The following is an 18,222-nucleotide window of genomic DNA, read 5'->3' on the forward strand; positions in this document are numbered from 1 at the left end:
ATTTAAAAGTAATAATATTTTATGAGTGCTTACAATGCAAAAGGTACTCTTCCGTTTGTTTTATATGTATTATGTTCTACCGTTATCCCCATTGTATCATTAGAACAAGTAAGATAAGTAAGAGAAGTTAAGTAACTTGTCCAAGATCACACAGTAAATAAGAGTCCAGAATTTGAACTCAGGTATTCTAGCTCCAGAACATCTCCTTTTATACTCTATGTTGTCCTGAGTGTCTAAAGGATCTGAGATGGCTAACAAAGTGTTTATATTTCTTTCTTTAAATCAAAGAATAATAATCAACTTAATTAGCCCAATATTCTCATACTTCCTTTGATAGAAAGGCAAGAAGTTAAATGCTTCTCACAGAACAGTTAAATGCTTGTCACAGAACTAATGTCTTTCTCTGTTAAAAGCAAAAAGAATACACATCTTTTACTTATTATGGGATCACTGGAAAGAAGAGAACACGTGAAGGTGATTTTAAACATACACAAGTGGTGACTGCACAGAATGGCTGACTCAAGTACATCATTATAGAGGATGTGGATTTCTATTTGGAAAGGAGAAAAGACTACAGATAATAACGTAAAATGGTAAAAATATAAATATTTTCTTTTCATTTATATGTTGCATCCAGACATATTTTGCTGCAACTTATTGGACCTCTACAATCAATAACACTGATAATTTTACTCCTGTCTTATTTTTTACAATTTATAGTTTTATTTAAAAAAACCAAGAATTTTGGACTTATAGAGAGCTACTATTTCAATATTGTACTTTTCATACTTGAATCTTATTTGCATGATATAAAATTATTATTTTTAACAAAATGCAATATAAGGGAGACATGTTTATAAATTTTGAGTAACTTATAACAAAATAATTTCCTAGGGTTTGCTAAATCAAACTAAAGAAAAAGAAAAAGGTGGCTGGGTTTGTTTCCCATGAAAACAGAAAAGAGATCAGTGGAGTAAAGGAAGAGGATTGAGAAGCAGGGAGGAGGGACAGGAAAAGGAAAGAATGGTAGAATGAATCTGAATAATTTTCCTAAGTACACATCTGAATATGCCACAGTAAATCTGATCCTTATGGATATCTATGATGCAGTAATCAAAAAACTATAAATAAATAGAAAAGATTAGTAGAGTAGAGAAAAGGAAACAGGGAGAGGGGGATATAAGGGAAAGGGGAAGTTTTGGGAATGAAAAAAATTCATTTGGTGTTCTATTTATTACATTTCATAAATTAATTTTCAGGTCAATTTTATGATAGAATTTCTTAAAGAAATATTTTAAAATGTAGGAAGCGGTCACATTTCTTTTTTAATATAATTTGATAGATTCAATTTTTAAATCTCAATACCTTACTAATAAGCTTTGAATCATGGCATTAGCTAACTTCTTTACTTTAACATAATCCAAGTAATGCTTCCTTTACTATTACCTTTGGAGGGAAAAACAATAAAGTTTAATAAGAAACTTAGGACAGTTTACTTTATAGTACCAGGTACTCAAAAACAAGAATAATGCTTGATTTTTCAAATTACTTTCCTGTTTGAATTGTTTCAATGAAGTAAAATGTTGTACTTGTTCTTTTCAGAGTTGCCCACCCCTTTTTCTCCTTTGTTCAAAATTGTCCCTAATAGAATGAAATAATCCAAATACACACACACACACACACACACACACACACACACACACGCCCATAGGAATATCCAAACTTTGTCAATTTAAAAAAGTGAAATAATTTTTTTAAATAGCAAAAATAAGTCAATGTTTATAATGATTAACAAAATCCTAACACTCTAGGATTCCACTTCCTTGGCAAATAATGGTTTCTAGAGTGTCTGCTAAAGTTTGTTCTGTTTGGTAATTTTCATGTCTAGCCCTAAGCAACTAACAGGTCACCCTCTACTAGAGATAAATAAATTATTAGGGGTACTATATAGATATGGGTAAGGGGATGAACAAAATAGCATAATTTCAAAGTGAAAAAATCCACATTAAGAGATACCTTAGCCCGGTGTGGTGGCATATGACAGTTATGCCAGTGGCTTGGCTTAGGAGGCTAAGGCAGGATCTCAAGGTCAGCCTCAACAACTTACTGAAGCCCTAAGCAACTTAGTGAAATCCTAAGCAACTGAGTAATACTGTGTCTCAAAATTTAAAAAAAATAAAAATATAAAAAAGAGCTAGGATGTGGCTCAGTGGTTAAGCACCCTTATGTTCAATCCCCAGTACCAAAAAAGGGGAAAAAAAGATAAGAAATTCTGGCACCTTTATTTTTCCTCATCTTTAAAGGTAAATAAGAAAAATCACCTTAATGTGTTAAGAATTAATGACTACAGAGAAAATGTACAACAGAAATTATTTTCTTTCAAAAATCAGAGCACTAATCTCTATCAGAAATAATTCCAAAAATAGTATTAATACCATATACCTATGTTCAGTAAGTGTAAATTTTAAAGTTCCATATAATTCATTAATTTTTTGAGGAGAAACATATATACATGACAAAAAGATAAAATAAATTTTATAACACTACAAAGGCAATTCAATGGAGAACAGACTTTTTTTCAATAAATGGTTTGAAAACAAGTGGACACATGGACATTCACGCAAAAATAAATGGACCTCAACCTATACTGTCGACCATATACAAAGGTTACCTGGAAATAGACTAGAGTCCTAAAAACTAAGGCATGAAACTAAAAATAATTCTGGGAGTAAAGATGAATGAAAATTTTAGTGAACATGTATTTAGGGAAAGATTTCTTAGCTATAATACCAGAGGCAAGATTCACATAAAAATAAAACTGATAAACTGGACATTGTTGAAATTAAAAACCTCTACTCCTTGTTAAGAGAATGAAATGTAAGCCACAGAATGGGAGAAAAATGTAAATTAATACTTGATAGACTTATTTCAGAACTCTCAAAACTCAATAAGAAATCAAAGCCCAATTTAAAAAATTACAAAAATATGAAAAGACAACTCACCAGATAAAATTTGTGTATGCCAAATAAGTGTATGGAAAAATGCTCAGTAACATTTGCTATTAGGGAAATTCATTACAAAATCATAACTAGCAGACTAGACCACTTGGAAGACAGTTTCAGGCAATGAAAACAAAATATATATTCTTGAAAAAAAAAGATGACAACAGAGAAAAGATGTTAAGAGACAATAAACAGAACTTCCAAGAAATATTGGATAACATGAAAAGACAAGCTTAAGATTTATTAGGATAGATGAAGGCTCAAAGATACAACCCAAAGTAATGAAAAATATTTCAATGAAATAATATCTGAAAATTTCCCAATCCTTTTGAATGAAATGAAAAGCCAGATATAGGAGGCACACGGGACCCCAAAAATATAAAATAACAACAGACCGACACCAAGGCACATTATTACGAAAATGGCTGAAGATATAGAATATGGACAGAATTTTAAAGGCAGCCAGAGAAAAACAACAGGTCACATTTAGAGGGAATCCAATCTGGATCTCAGCTGATTTCTCAACTCAGACCCTCAAAGCTAGGAGGTCTTAGAATAATATATACTAATCTCTGAAAGAAAATGGATTCCAACCAAGATTACTATACTCAGCAAAATTAAGCTTCAGAATTAAAAAGGAAATAAAAACCTTACATGATAAAAGTTAAATGAATTCACAAGAAAGCCTGCACTACTAAACACACTCAATGGACTCAATAAAATAGTTCATCAAGCAGAATAAAAAACAAAATGGAAAACCAACAGGGGGAAAAAACTACACTAGAAGTATAGTAAATCAAAGGAGAAACTAATATAAAAGACACAGGCTGGAAGACAAAACACAACATTATGCTCTCTCCCAGAGACTTACTTAATAGGCAAAGAAAACCACAGACTGAAGGTGAAAGGAGGGAAAAAATATCATTCACATGGATTTGTAAACAAGCAGAAGCTTCTATCCTGATATCTGATAAAGTAAACTTCAAGTCAAAGTTATTCAGAAGAGACAAAGAATGTCATTTCATACTACTGAAGGTATTATCCAGCAACAAAAAAATAATAATAGTAAATATTTATGCCTCAAATAATGAAATAACATACATCAAACAAAATCTTTTCAATTTCAAGAATCAAATGAACCACAACAAAATAATACTGGGCAATTTTAACATACAACTGGATAGAACTTCCAAGCAAAAACTAAATAAACTGAAGTAAAAAATGCAATTATTAATTTAGACTTAACAGACATATATGAAATATTTCATCCATCAAAGTTTGAATACATCCGGGCATGGTGGCACACACCTGTAATCTCAGCGTCTTGGGAGGCTGAGGCAGAACGATTGCTTTCAAAACCAGCCTCAGCAAACCAAGACACTAAGCAACTCAGTAAGACCTGTCTCTAAATAAAATACAAAATAGGGCTGGGGATGTGACTCAGAGGTTGAGTACCCTGAGTTCAATCCCCAATAACAACAACAACAAAAAAAAGTTTGAATACAACCTCTTTCTCAGCAGCACATGGATCATTTTTTAAAATAGAATATACCTCAGGGCACAAAGCAACTCTTAACAAATACAAAAAAAAAAAAGAGATAATACCTTGCATTCTATCATATCAGAATGGAATAAAATTAGAAAGCAATGACAACATTAAAAAATAGAAGCTGCTCAAACATCTGGAGAGTGAATAACACACCAGTGAATGGTGAATGGATATCGGGAATAAAATTTAAAAAAAAACAGGTAAATGAAAATAGCAACATAACATCAAAATTTTGGGGACACTAAGAAGGCAGTTCTAAAAGGAAAGTTCATAGCACTGAGCTCATTCATTGAAAGGATGAAAGACATCAAATAAATTATCTAATACTGCATCTAAAAGCCCTAGAAAAGGAAATAATCCACACCCAATTCAGCTGAACACAGGAAATAATTAAAATCAGAGCAGAAATGAGTGAAATTGAAACAAAAATTAAAAAAAAAATAATGGGAAAAATATTGGTTCTTTGAAAAAAAAATAAATAAAATTGATAAAAACTTAGCCAAGCCAACCAAAAGAATGAGGGAAAATCTCGAGTTATTAAAATTCAGGATGAAAAAAGAAATAACACCAGAGACACTGTTGAAATACTGAGGACAATCAGAAACTATTTTGAAAATTTATACCCAATAAATCAGAAAACCTTAAAAACATAGACAAACTTCTAGAGACATATGACCCATGCAAATGAAATCAGGAGGACACAGACAATTTAAACAAATCAGTTTCAAGCAATGGAATTGAAGATGCTATGAAAAGCCTACCAACAAGGAAAATCCCAGGACCAGATGAATTCTCAGTACAATTCTACCATACCTTCAAAGAACAACTTATACCAATATTCCTGACATTATTCCATGAAATAGAAAAGGAGAAAATGCTTCCAAACTCATTCTATGAAGCTAGTATCACCCTGACACCAAAATCAGACAAAGACACATCCAGGAAAAAAAGTTTCAGACACATATCCCTGATGAACATAGATGTAATAAAATACTGGCAAATTGCATACAAAAAGACATTAAAAATATTGGGCTGGGAATGTGGCTCAAGCGGTAGTGCGCTCGCCTGGCATGCGTGCGGCCCGGGTTCAAGCCTCAGCACCACATACAAAACAAAGATGTTGTGTCCGCCGATGACTGGAAAATAAGTATTGGGATATTCTCTCTCTCTCTCTCTCTCTCTCTTTAAAAAAAATTAAAAAAAAAAAAAAACTCTCTCTCACTCTCTCTCTCTCCACTCTCTCTTAAAAAAAAAAATAGTGCAACATGATCAAGTTGGTTTCGACTCAAGGATGCAAGGTTGGCTCAATATATGGAAATCAATAAATGTATTTCACCATGTAAATCGATTTAAAGACAAGAATCACATGATTATCTCAAAAGATGCAGGAAAAACATCTGACAAAATACAGTGTCCAATAATATTTAAATGATAGAGAAAGAAGGAAAAATGGGAACACACCTCAAAATTGTAAAGGCAATATAAGTTAAACCCAAGGCCTAAATCATTCTAAGTGGAGAAAAACTGATATCATTCCCTCTCAAATCTGGAAAAAGAAAAAGATGTCCTCTTTCACCACTTTCATTCAAAATCATCCTTGAAACTCTAGCCAGAGTAATTAGAAGAAATAAATTAAAGGGATTTGAATAGGAAAAGAAGAGCTCAAAATATCTCTGTGTGCTGATGAAGATTGTACATTTAGTAGACTCAACAAACTCTACCAAAAAACTTGTAGAACTCATAAATAATTTCAACAAAGTGGCAGGATATAAAATTAACATTCATAAATCAACTATGTTCTTTGGGCTGGGGTTATAGCTTAGTGGTAGAGCACTTGCCCAGCACATGTGAGGCACTGGGTTCAATCCTCAGCACCATTATAAAAATAAATAAAGGTACTGTATCCATCTACAATTAAAAAAATTAAAAAAAAAATTGTGTTCCTATACACCAATGAAGAATATGCTGAAAGAGAAATTAGGAAAATTATCCCATTCACAATTGTCTAAAAAAAAAACTTAAGAATCATTCTAAAAAAAAAAAGTTGAAACCCTTTATAACACAAATTACAGAACCCTAAAGAAAGAAACAGGCAAATCTTAGAAGAAGGAAAGATCTCCATGTTCTTGGATAGCCAGAATTAATATTGTCAAAGTGGCCATATCAAGAAGAGCAATATACAGATTCAATGCAATTCCCCATCAAAATTTCAATGACAATCTTCATAGAAATAGAAAAATCAGTTATGATATCCACTTGTAAAAATTAAGAGGCCCAAAATAGAGAAAAAAAACTCCTTAGTGAGAAATGTGAAGCAGAAGGCATCACAACACCTCGTCTTAAATGAGACTGCAGAGCTATAACAACAAAAACAGTATGGTATTGGTATCAAAACAGGCATGAAGACCACTGGACCAAACTAGAAGACCAGAGACAAACACACATAAATACAGCTATCTCATACCAGACAAAGACGCCAAAAATATACATTGGAAAAAAAGATAGCCTCTTCAACAAATGGTGCTAGAACCTGGAAATTCATATGTAGTATAATGAAATTTAACACCTCTCTCTTACCCTGCATAAAATTCAACTCAAACTGAATCACAGAAGTGGTACTAAACCTGAAACCCTGCACCAACTAGAATAGATGCCAAACACTCCAACATGTCATCTTAGGAACTAACTTCCTCAACAAGACTCCTAAATTGTAAAAAGTAAAATTAAAAATATGGGATGGTATCAAACTAAAAAAGCTTCTTCACAGCAAAAGAAACCATTGAGTATAAGAGAGAACCTTCAGAACGGGAGAAAATCTTTGCCACCTGCACCTCAGATAAGGCATTAATTTTCTGGATGTACAAAGAACTCAAAAAGCTTAACACCAAAAAAACCCACAAATACCCTAATCAATAAATGGGCAAATGAACTAAACAAACTTTCTCAAAAGAAAAATTATGAACAATCAACAAATATGTAAAAAGTGTTAAACATATCTAGCAATTAAAGTAATGCAAATTAAAACTACAGTGAGATTCCATCTCTCTCTAGTGAGAATGGGAAATATCAAGAATACAAGTAACAGTAAATATTGGCAAGGATGTAGGACTGCAAATTACAACCACTATGGAAAGCATTACAGAGATTCCTCAAAAACTAGGGATAGAACCATAATTTGGCTTAGTTATTCTACTCCCTTATACATATCCAAAGGATTTTAAAATCAGCATACTACAGTGACACAGCCACATGAATGTTTACAGCAGCATAATTCACAATAACTAAGCTATGCCACCAACCTAGGTTCCCTTCAACAGTTGAACTGATAAAGAAAATGTAGTTTATATACACAATGAAATATTATTCAGGCATAAAGAGAATAACTTAATGACATTCATGGATAAATGGATGGATCGGAGACTATCATGCAATTGAAATAAGTCAATTCCCCCCACCAAAAAATGGTAGAATATTCTAATATGTAGATACAAACATGTAACAATGTTGGAAGGGGAAGAACAGAAGTTGAGTGGATTATACAAAGGGGAATAATGTCAAAGGAGAGGGAATAAGATTAAGACAGTGGAGTGAATCTGACATAAATTTTGTATATACATATATGAATACACTGCCATTTATCTCAACATCATCTACATCCACAAGACTAAGATCCTAATTAGAATAAGGTAATTTTAAAAAGAAGAATTCAGAGAAAAAAGAACTCTTACACAGCAACTCCAGTAATACTAAGTATTTACCCAAGACAAATGTAAAGTTATTTCAAACCAAGATCTACAAATTCATATAATGACTTCATTGATTATTGCCCCAAACTGTTAATAACCCAAATGTCCTTCATATGATTAATGGATAAACCAACTATATTAAATATATGCAACAGAATAATGCAGAGCAGTAATAAAAGACCTGACACAAAATCATGGACAAGGACTATACGAAATAAATAAAACTAACATTGTGTACAGATCTTACATTACTAAATGATCCTTTTTTTTAACATCCATATTTGCTTCTCTTGAAAAGGTCTTATAAGTATTCATTTACTGTTACACAAATTCCCTATATATGATAAACATAATAAATATTTAATTATTGAGCCAGAAAGTCTAGAGCTAAACATCTCCATTTGTAAAATGAAGTATAAAATCAAAATCATCTCTATTCCAGTATATAACTAATCAATATGTGGTTTTCTGTATACACGCATGTAAGTTTGAAATGAAATTATTTCAGCCAGTATTCATTTATGATTGCAGCTGCCCCAGGTCAACAAACATGAATATAAAGGACTTTCATTATATCAGACCTAATAACTTTTTCTTTTTCCTTCACTCTTGAACTTTGGCTATTCTCATTTAGTAAAATTTCTTCTTTACATACGCCACCTCTCCCTCCTAATGCTGCATTTAAGAAAAAATAAAAGTTGTTTAAAATTTGATATTTGGTCCACGTGTCCACTTATGAATTTTTTTTCCTTTGTTTTCTGAAGTTTTATTCACTCTCATCCTGAGTAATTTAATACACCCATAATTACTCTCTTATCCATCATACTTTTTTTAGAATTTGTAATCCATTTTTACTTACTCATATCTTTATAGCTACTTTCAACTGTGTAATTGACACTAGCAAAATACTAATATAAGATTTTCCCCAGAATACTCAGTAAATATATATTTTTTTTAATTTTCTCATTTTGAGACAGAAAATTTCCCCCTTAAATAATCTTTAGATTTATAAAATGATCTTAACCAATTAATTTCATTTTTCTCAAAAATTAATTGAGCATATTTATGTAGGTTCACTTTTAAGTTCTCTATTCTGTTCCTTGATCTGTGTGTATCCTTTGACAAATACCACATTGTCTCAATGTAGTTTCATGGTAAACTTAACATCCAGTAGAATGATCCCTGCATTTTACTTTTCTATTTTAACAATATGTTAGAGCTTCTAGGTCCTTTACTTTTATAACTTTAAATTAAGTTTTTCCATGTTCCCCAAAAACAAACAAAAGAGAATACAGGATTGCTGGGATATTAATGACTTTTATTTAAACCAAGTAGACACATGTTTATTGAATCAGCATATCTGATATGGTTTCCAACAACTTATCTATGTCTTCTCCTTGTCTTCAATGTTATCCTTATGGGGAAGACTGCAATGCAAAAAAGGAAAAGGCATGGACTTAAAGCAATCTAGTTTCAATTTCCAGATAGTCCTTTCACTGATTTGCCTCTTTCTCATATGTGTAAAAGGTCCATTTGTCTTAGTGAGCAGTTATGAAGAGTGAAAACGCTGAATGAGATAATCTATATGAAGTATCTAATAGTGTCTGTTCCATGCTACATGCTCAATAAATGCCATGTCTTTCTCAAGTTTAGATATATTTAAGAGGGAATGAATTTCAGTGTATTTGGGGATATAAAAATTATAGTAGGATTGCTATATTTGCTCTTAAAGTTTGTCCCTAACCATTTTATTCAAGAAGCAGATAAGTTCTAAAATAATGATAATTACACATGGCCTTTGGGATTTTTGTTTAGAGATTTAATGGAATATTTATTATTTAAAATGGTAACTAGCCCCTTACTTAGCTAATAATGAGGTACACAGTTTAATTAACCTGCTAATTTGGGGGGCTGAACCAGATCAAAATTATTAGGACACTAGTATTTTATTTTTACTCTTACGGAAAAGAAAATTCTTCTAACTAAACAGCATGAGCATACAAGACAGCTCAAAAACCTCTTTTGGCCCCAGTCATATCTTAAAACAACAACATAATAAAACATACAAATTTATTTTCCTAATTGCTAGCTGAGAAACTGATATTTTTTTTCCTTTTTGCTCAATAATGAGAACTACATGATTTCTCTTTTGGCTTTGCCCTACAGTTGTGGTTTCTTTACTCTGGCTATACATCAAAATTATGGGGAATTGTGGGGAATGATGTTCAAGGACCCCTCCATATCAGTTAATTTGAGCATCTTTGAATTGAGCAATGGCAGGAGTAATTCTTTGAACTCCCAGGTTAATTTAATATACATCCAGAGCTGAGAAATACTAGCACAATACTTGCCCAAGGAAATTCAAAGCCAAATTTATAATAACTATATTTAAACATTTAGTAAACCCCTAGAACCTAGTTACCTATGTTCTATTTCATACTGCACATCCATTCTCCACCCTTTGCATACATTTATCACTTTATCTTATCCCTTACACCCTAAATATCAAGCATTTGTTATCTGATTTTATTTCCTATACCAAACACTTAATGAAATGAAGCAAGACATTAAGTAATACATACACTCACTCTCTATATCTCATATATAGCAGCACCAACTACTTCAAATGTATGGATACAGGTTAAAATCTATCAGTAAAATCAGTCACAAAGAATGCCTTCAGGATATTTCAGACAATCTCTCTATCATCTACAAAAGCCAGATGACATTTGGCTCTAAATCTCCTTCCTGTCCAACTCTTTTCCCATCTAAAAACAAATAAAAAGAAAATAAAGTTTACCAAGAAAAGAAAAACTATTAGCAAGAACAATATATAATCCTTAGGAATAACATAAATGAGTAAACATTATATGACAAATTCTTACAAAGTACTGAAAGGCTTACCTCTAGATTCCATGTGCTTACCAACTCTCGAGAACTGCTGCTAAATAGGGTAATATCACCAACCAAGGAAACAATTATAAGAAAATTTTAAAAATACTGATTTCCTTCTTGAAATTACAGATGAAAAAGACTATGAGAAGGGTAATTTTGAAATAATATGGTCTAAGAAAGCAACTGTACCACAGATGGAAGTAATGATTAGCTCTCTTGATGAATATACAAGATAGTATAATACAGAGGCCCTGCCCTAGATGAAGTGACCTGAATATTTCCAGACAAGACTAGCTTAAAGAAAGACAGACTTGGACGAATTTGATGGCTTTTAGTAAACCTAGTAAAATCGTACAAGAAAAATAGATGTCCCTGTTCTCTTTTTCACATTCCAGAAAGAAGAACTAGTCACTTCTGTACCTATGTACACTAAACAACACTCTATACCCATGGCTGATTAGAAAAAAAAAAAAACATGAAAATTTTCTAGCTAGTAATAAGTACATTCTCCTTTAATAGAAAAGATTTTAAGCATGCCAAGCATGACCAGAAATCTTTATTGAATGATCTGTTATTGCACAAGATAATATTAAAGAGGAGGGAAGTTTACATTGGTTTTTTATCTTATTGTGCTACAAAGATCTATTTATCATTTTATTAATCTAGTGGCTAGTACAAACATAATGACACATATTAAATATATGTTAAATTAAATTAATTCCTATCACCACACACATCTGTTATATATTATTCCCTCTTATTCCCCAACATATAATCAGTTACTAAATTCTAATTAGTCTACCTCTGCCAAGTCTTTCCTCTTGTTCATAGTTCTACCCCTTCCATTCTAGTTCAAAAATTTCACTACTATTTCCACTAACACAATAACCTCATAGCTGGTATTCCCCACCTTTAGTATCTCCCCTACTACAATCCATCCTCCACACTATCATTAGTTATTTTTCAATGCACAAATTTGATAATGTCATTCCTGCCCTCAAAAACCTTCAATAGCTCCCAATTATAAGACATAACTGAACACTTAACTGGCTTTAAAAGCTCCATAAATCTGGGTATCGTCTTTACATTTCTTACTTCATTTTGTACCATATGCCCACTTCTACACCACAAACTTGTATTCTCACAATATCACATTTTTGAACAATATTACACATATTTCCTTCTTCCAAGAACACCTCTATGCTTTTGCTTATATTGTTTCCCGTTTACCTGAAATATGTTCCTTCAATCTCTGTCAAAATATTACTACTCCATAATGCCCTCAAATTCCATTTCCTTCACAAGGCTTTAACAGACTCATTCTAAACCACTCCCATCATTCTAACCCAATTATTGATGGTTTTGTGTCTTTTTTGATAATAATTTATACACAATCCTGCCTAGCTCACCTGAATTTAAACCTGTAGGAGTAGGGTGGGGTTTTGCGATGTAATGATATATTGTAATGTAATTTTAATATGGCATTTCACATTATAACTCTGTGTACTGCATTGCCTATATTCAATAAATACAATGAAATAAATGATTCCTACTATAACAAGAGTTCCAAATAGAAATTTTAAAAAAGAATCAATGAAACACTTTATTGCCCAATTATAATAATGAAATTGTTTATCCATATTCCTCAAAGTTTTCCTAAATATAACCTCATATTTTATTCCTGAATCACCCTATTTGTGATTACAAATGTGCAGAATAAGAGCTCCAATATATTTAGATGAAATGGTAATATTTATGAAGAAGGTCTTAAAAAAAAAAAAACTTTCCATTAGTGAGGGATCCTGGGGATATCTAAATCCCAACGTTTTTAATATAAGTGAAAAAAATTCATAGTTTAGTGGGGAAAGACAAGGACCTATTGTTAATGGAGACCTACCATGTACAAAACACCTTGCTAAGTGTATAAAAACTTACACTGCATTCCCTTTACTTAAAACTTTTGAGGATATTTTTCTCCCATTTACAGATAAAGAAACTGAAGTTCAGAGAGCTATACACTGGATCCCACAGCTAGTATGGGAGTGAGTTTGGAACAGATTTATCTGCCTCAAAAGAACATGTTCTCTGTTCTATTACTACCAGGTCACATAAAATTAAACTTTCAGTTGTTTTCCCCAATCTGCAAAAGAGTTGCTATCCTAGTTAAATTTTTAAAGTTTGTAACTTTAATCTCGAATTGTATTATCAGTGACATAATATTACTCTTAAAACTAACTTCCTTAAACAAAAGCAGTATTGTTAAAGAAATAATATAAAAGCAGCAGTTTAATATTATCTGATATGCAATTTTAAAACCCTACAATCAACTACTCTTTAAAGAAGCAGGCACTCCCTCACCAAAAAATTTTTTAAAAAATAAGTACATGAACTCTAATGCTCATGAAACTAATTTGTATAACATTCACAATACTCAAATAGTCTGTACTTCATAAACAGCCCACTAATGACATATACTCACCCCATCTCAAGTAATACCACTTCAGTGATCCTGACAGAATCCAGGCAAAAGCTAAAACTAACTTCCTGAGTCGGGGGATAACCTTTGAAGTTCCTATTCCCAGTAGACCTAATTGAGATAGTACCTTAGCTCTGAAAACCAGAGCTTCTCACTTAACCTATATCCCCTCTTCCAAGAACTCTCTTCCCAGAAACCATGAAGCCCATATTTCCCTTTCTCAAACCCATTGCCATCTTTCACTGGAACCAAACTACTTCTTATTTAAAACCTTGACACATTTTACCAAAGGATAAATTTTCAAACAGTGGTTAGGCTTTTCATCATTATGCCTGCTTCTTCTATTATGCCCTGATCTAAAAATGTAACTATTCATAATAAGTTTTTCTTGTGCAAAAACATGTTAAGAGTCTCAAACAGCAAATATACAAACTTCTGAATGGCAAGTCAATGGTTAACAATTGCCCATACAAGTAAGATAGGCAAAATACTGAAAGAGATACCAAAATATATTGTAGTGTCTATAATCTTTAATCTTACCAGGATTCAACACACACAGAGAAAGTGACAGAAATTATTTCCTTTGACATTAAATTTAACCTATTCTTACCTACATTTTCTTTCAGAATTCTACCACATTTAAAATATGCATATTATATAATAAAAGCACCTTAGTCCTAAAAACTAATAGTTATAGGTTGTAAAGTTCATACTTGAAGCAAGCATTTCTAAAGCCAACATCAACATGAAATTAAATATATATTTGAGGAAGTAAAATTATTTCCTTCTTATCAACAGAATATCATTAAAAGCAAAATGTCTTCTAAGTACTAAGTGTATCTTTTCAAATGTAGCATTAAATTTTCACCTACTTTAATTAAGTCACCAACAAGGCTAAATTTAACCAATCTTAATTGTTTTAGACAAAGAAGGCAGAAATACTACCTTCACCACATTACCTTCACCTTTCGTTTTACTTCATAGGGATTAACAATTTCCACTTGAGTATTTTTCCAAATTGCTGAGGTAGAGAGACCCATTGTTAAATCTCTACAATACCTAAAACATACTGCAAACAATAAAAAAAACCATATGTGATAATTACAATTTAAAACATGCTACATTCAAAATTAGCTAAAATAATAAATAGTACACATGCAAATGGCTCCCCACCTCCCATTCCATCCTTATATTATAGCATTTAACTTGTTATCAACAAAATGTCTGAGACTATATCAATAGATTACACACATGAAATAAAACAAATAGTTTTATATACTCTTGAATAGTCTAGAAATTAAGCCCCTCTTTGTTTAGTATAAACTAGTCATAAGAGATGAAGAATGTTAAACCATATGTTGGTATAGCCTAGTTCACTAGCAAAATACTTCCTAAAAAATATAAAGGGTTCAACTTCAGGGTACTTCTGATTTTATTTCCACCATATTTCTTGTTGCATGTTATTCTAACATGTAATCTAACCCATTTAGTTGCAAAAAAAATTAAGGAAAGCAAAACAGAAGAAGATAACCATAAGAAAATCATACAACTGTCCAAAGTGTTTTTTTAAAGATGGAGCAAGTACTTGAAGACAAAGTTGCACCCTTGAGATGTACAGGAGTGCAAATCTTACCTTAAAATAGCCTACTAGTAATCAATTCGGCATTTGTCAACTATTTTTAGGAGGTGTATAGTGGCTTCTTCCAGAGTAATATGCTGTTGATTATCTACCAGAAAAGGATCTGATGTTCTGTTGTGACAGACATGTTTTTTATATTTAAATGTTGCCCGCTTTTTATAACAACAAAGTACTTGTGCACATCTAATTTCTCGCGGCACTGCTGACCAAAGCCCAAACGAACAGTTTCAGAAGAGAAGCGGGAAGAGAGGCGAACCAAAATTTTGGTTGAACCTCCTTAAGTCTTACTAAAGATTCGTCTTATAAAGGCTGGCTAGGGTTCACTTTAAGTCTTCCTTTACAGACCAACGGGGCGGGGACTGAGAATGGGGAAAAGCAAAGGAGAGAAGGAAAAGGGCAGCAAAATAAGGGGACATGAGAAGAGGCAGCAGAACTTCACCTGAATGTAGATAAACCCGGCCAACTGTTCATCTCTACTTGAGGTGAAAAAAATAATAACAAGCCACCAAAAAAAAAAAAAAAAAAAAAAAACGAGAAAGCTAAGTTATGAAGAAACTCTCGTCCCTCTGCAGAAATGTCCCCAGGGTAACTTCGTCACCTTGGTGTTTTTGTTGTACTGGGTTCTAAAGCTCCCAGGGTTTAAAAGCGAGTCGTATGCAGTCCGCAGAGGTCCCCTGAAGTCTTCCCAGCAAGCAAACCCAGCTCATAGGAGAAAGAGGGACGCGCCAAGTCAGGCACTGCACCCCCGGCGTCCCCCAGTCTTACTTCGGGTTGGAAAGTGGAGAAACTTAGTCACAACAACTCCGGTATAGCCAGAGAGACAGGCGTTTCCGAGGCCCAGCTGGGGCTGCACTCTACACAGGAGCCCGCCGCCTCATCCCCACCCGCTCCCCAGGGAAGGCACAACTGGGACAACGCGTGCTCCACCGCCCTGCAGCCTCAAAAGGGCTTGCCTGGGAGCCCCGCTGTCTTCCCCCACGCCCTTTCTCTCTCGGCCCCCAACTAGGGTCCTGTAGCAACAAGGGTAGTTGGCTTCAGGCTATCTTGGCCACCACACTAACCTCGCCACTGTTCGTGCCGCCGCCGCCGCCACCGAACACCTCCATGTCTTGGTCCCAGGGCTCTTCCTGAGGAGGGATTGGTAGCATCGCGCTTTCAGGAGCACTCGAACAGGAGCTGCGGACCGCCAGCGCGGCAGTGCATCCTGTCTATTGAACTGGCCCGCTGCTGCCGCCGCCGTCTCCGCTGTGACCCCCAGCCCCGCCTTCAGCGACCGCTGCCCTCGCCGCGGGGTCCCTCAGAGGCTGGGACCCGGGGGTCTCCGCCGCACACTGCTGCTCCCATAGAGAAGACAACTCTGCGCTGCCTCTCCAAGAGCTGCCGCTTGGCTCTAGCACACCACTGCCGCCGGCGCGACGGCCGCTTGACGGTGACCACCCCCCCAAACCCCCAGCTAACCCCCTTCCTCAGGCCCCCTCCCCGCTCCCGGCTCTGTCAATATGGCGGCAGCGGCGGCGTTACCTGTGCGGCGCCTGGAACCCCCCACGGCGGCAGCACGGCGGCGTCACCCGAACGTCAATGGAGATTCCCCAGACTGGGGTGAGGGGGGTGGGAAAGAGGGGCGGGATGAATGCGGGGGACCGCGTGGTGGGGGTGGGAAAGAGGGGAGGGGGGCGTGCTAGGCGGGGGAGGCGGGTGAAGAGTAGTAAAAGCCACTGCTATCGCCTCGGTAAACCTGCCCACTTCAGGGAGCATGCGCGGCGATCTTTACACATGCTCAGCAGGCCCTCTTAAAACTACAGAGCAGCCTTGCTGGCGGGAGGATTCCCAAAAAGAATGTGGGAACTAGGGGACCCTCCGGAGCGCTTGATTAGTCAGTGCTAGAGGAGGATTCCGGGAGTACCTACTTGCGGGGTTCACGAAAAACAGGTGTCCTATATGCAGAACCACGCCCATTTCAGTACTTAGTGACAAATACTAGGGCGGGGATTTTACTGAAGTAGACGCTAGCCTTCCAGAAGCTAGAGGCAGGAGAGAATGGATTTAAAAGAAATTAGAATATCTGTGATCCTTACCAACACCTCTTTGTCCCTCTTTGTCCCCAAGATCCTTCGGATACATGCCTTCACGTTACTGATAAAGAATGTTTCCAATATGCTTGTGTGTGTGTGTGTGTGTGTGTGCGTGCGCGCGCGCGCGCACGCACACACAATTTATTGAACTCTCCTTGTGGCGATGAAGACAGGGTGTATGATGCTAACCCTCCCTCGACCCGCTCTGAGAATACTGGATCTTTAGTGACGGTAATTGTAATTCTTCTATCTTCTCCAAAACAAGCTTTACTGCTTTGCTCCTGTGAGCCTCACACTGTAGTCCTCAGTAGTGATATTACGGAGATAAATAAAGTATGGTCTTCTACATAGGTAATGGATGATCAAAACCACTCATCAAAACATTTCAGACTTCAAAACAAACAAAAAAACCAGTTATTCCAAACCTTTGACACTTAAAAGAGACTTAAAAGAGCAACTGCAACAGCTCCTAAGCTGGCTCAGTACCTTGGAGAGGTTTCTAACATTCTGCATAAAACTCACACCACTCCTTCCCCCTTCTACACTTATAGTTGTGTTGTGCTTGCAGAGAACACTGAACTATGCCCTCCATTTATTTCACCATCTGGCCTCAAGAGCTAAGAAAGCAAAACAAGCTACAGAGGTTGGCAGTTAATTACGAACAAGAATCACCAACAGTGCTCTCCCATTTATTCTGCTGAAAAATCCAGAGAAAAAGGCGAGCTTTAGAGATAGGTTCTGTAAAAGTGAAAGATTTTAAAGCAGTGGGAATATGAGGCTATCACTTTTGAAAATGGGTTTGTGAGTGCATACCGGCAAATAAATTTGTTTGGCAGAAGTGAC

At 35.0% G+C, this 18,222-nt stretch overlaps 1 protein-coding gene across 8 annotated transcripts in view; it reads right to left on the reverse strand.

Annotated features, from left to right (window-relative positions):
- The window catches only part of Rps6ka6 (ribosomal protein S6 kinase A6), a 101,698-nt gene extending 84,791 nt beyond the window's left edge, over positions 1-16,907 (reverse strand). The window contains exons 1-2 of one of the 8 annotated variants that reach the window (XM_077107707.1): positions 16,829-16,907; positions 16,369-16,434 (exon numbers count right to left, since the gene is read on the reverse strand). In XM_077107707.1, the coding sequence (XP_076963822.1) occupies positions 16,369-16,413 (45 nt within the window). In that variant the 5' untranslated portion in view covers positions 16,414-16,434; positions 16,829-16,907. Of the gene's footprint in view, positions 1-14,627; positions 14,738-15,746; positions 15,766-15,905; positions 15,998-16,368; positions 16,743-16,828 lie in introns of those variants that run through there. The other 7 variants (XM_077107703.1, XM_077107704.1, XM_077107705.1 and 4 more) reach the window with 7 other exon arrangements.
- Between the last annotated feature and the right edge of the window lie 1,315 nt (positions 16,908-18,222).

This window comes from Callospermophilus lateralis, chromosome X, assembly GCF_048772815.1.
Source record: "Callospermophilus lateralis isolate mCalLat2 chromosome X, mCalLat2.hap1, whole genome shotgun sequence".
NCBI lineage: Eukaryota > Metazoa > Chordata > Mammalia > Rodentia > Sciuridae > Callospermophilus > Callospermophilus lateralis.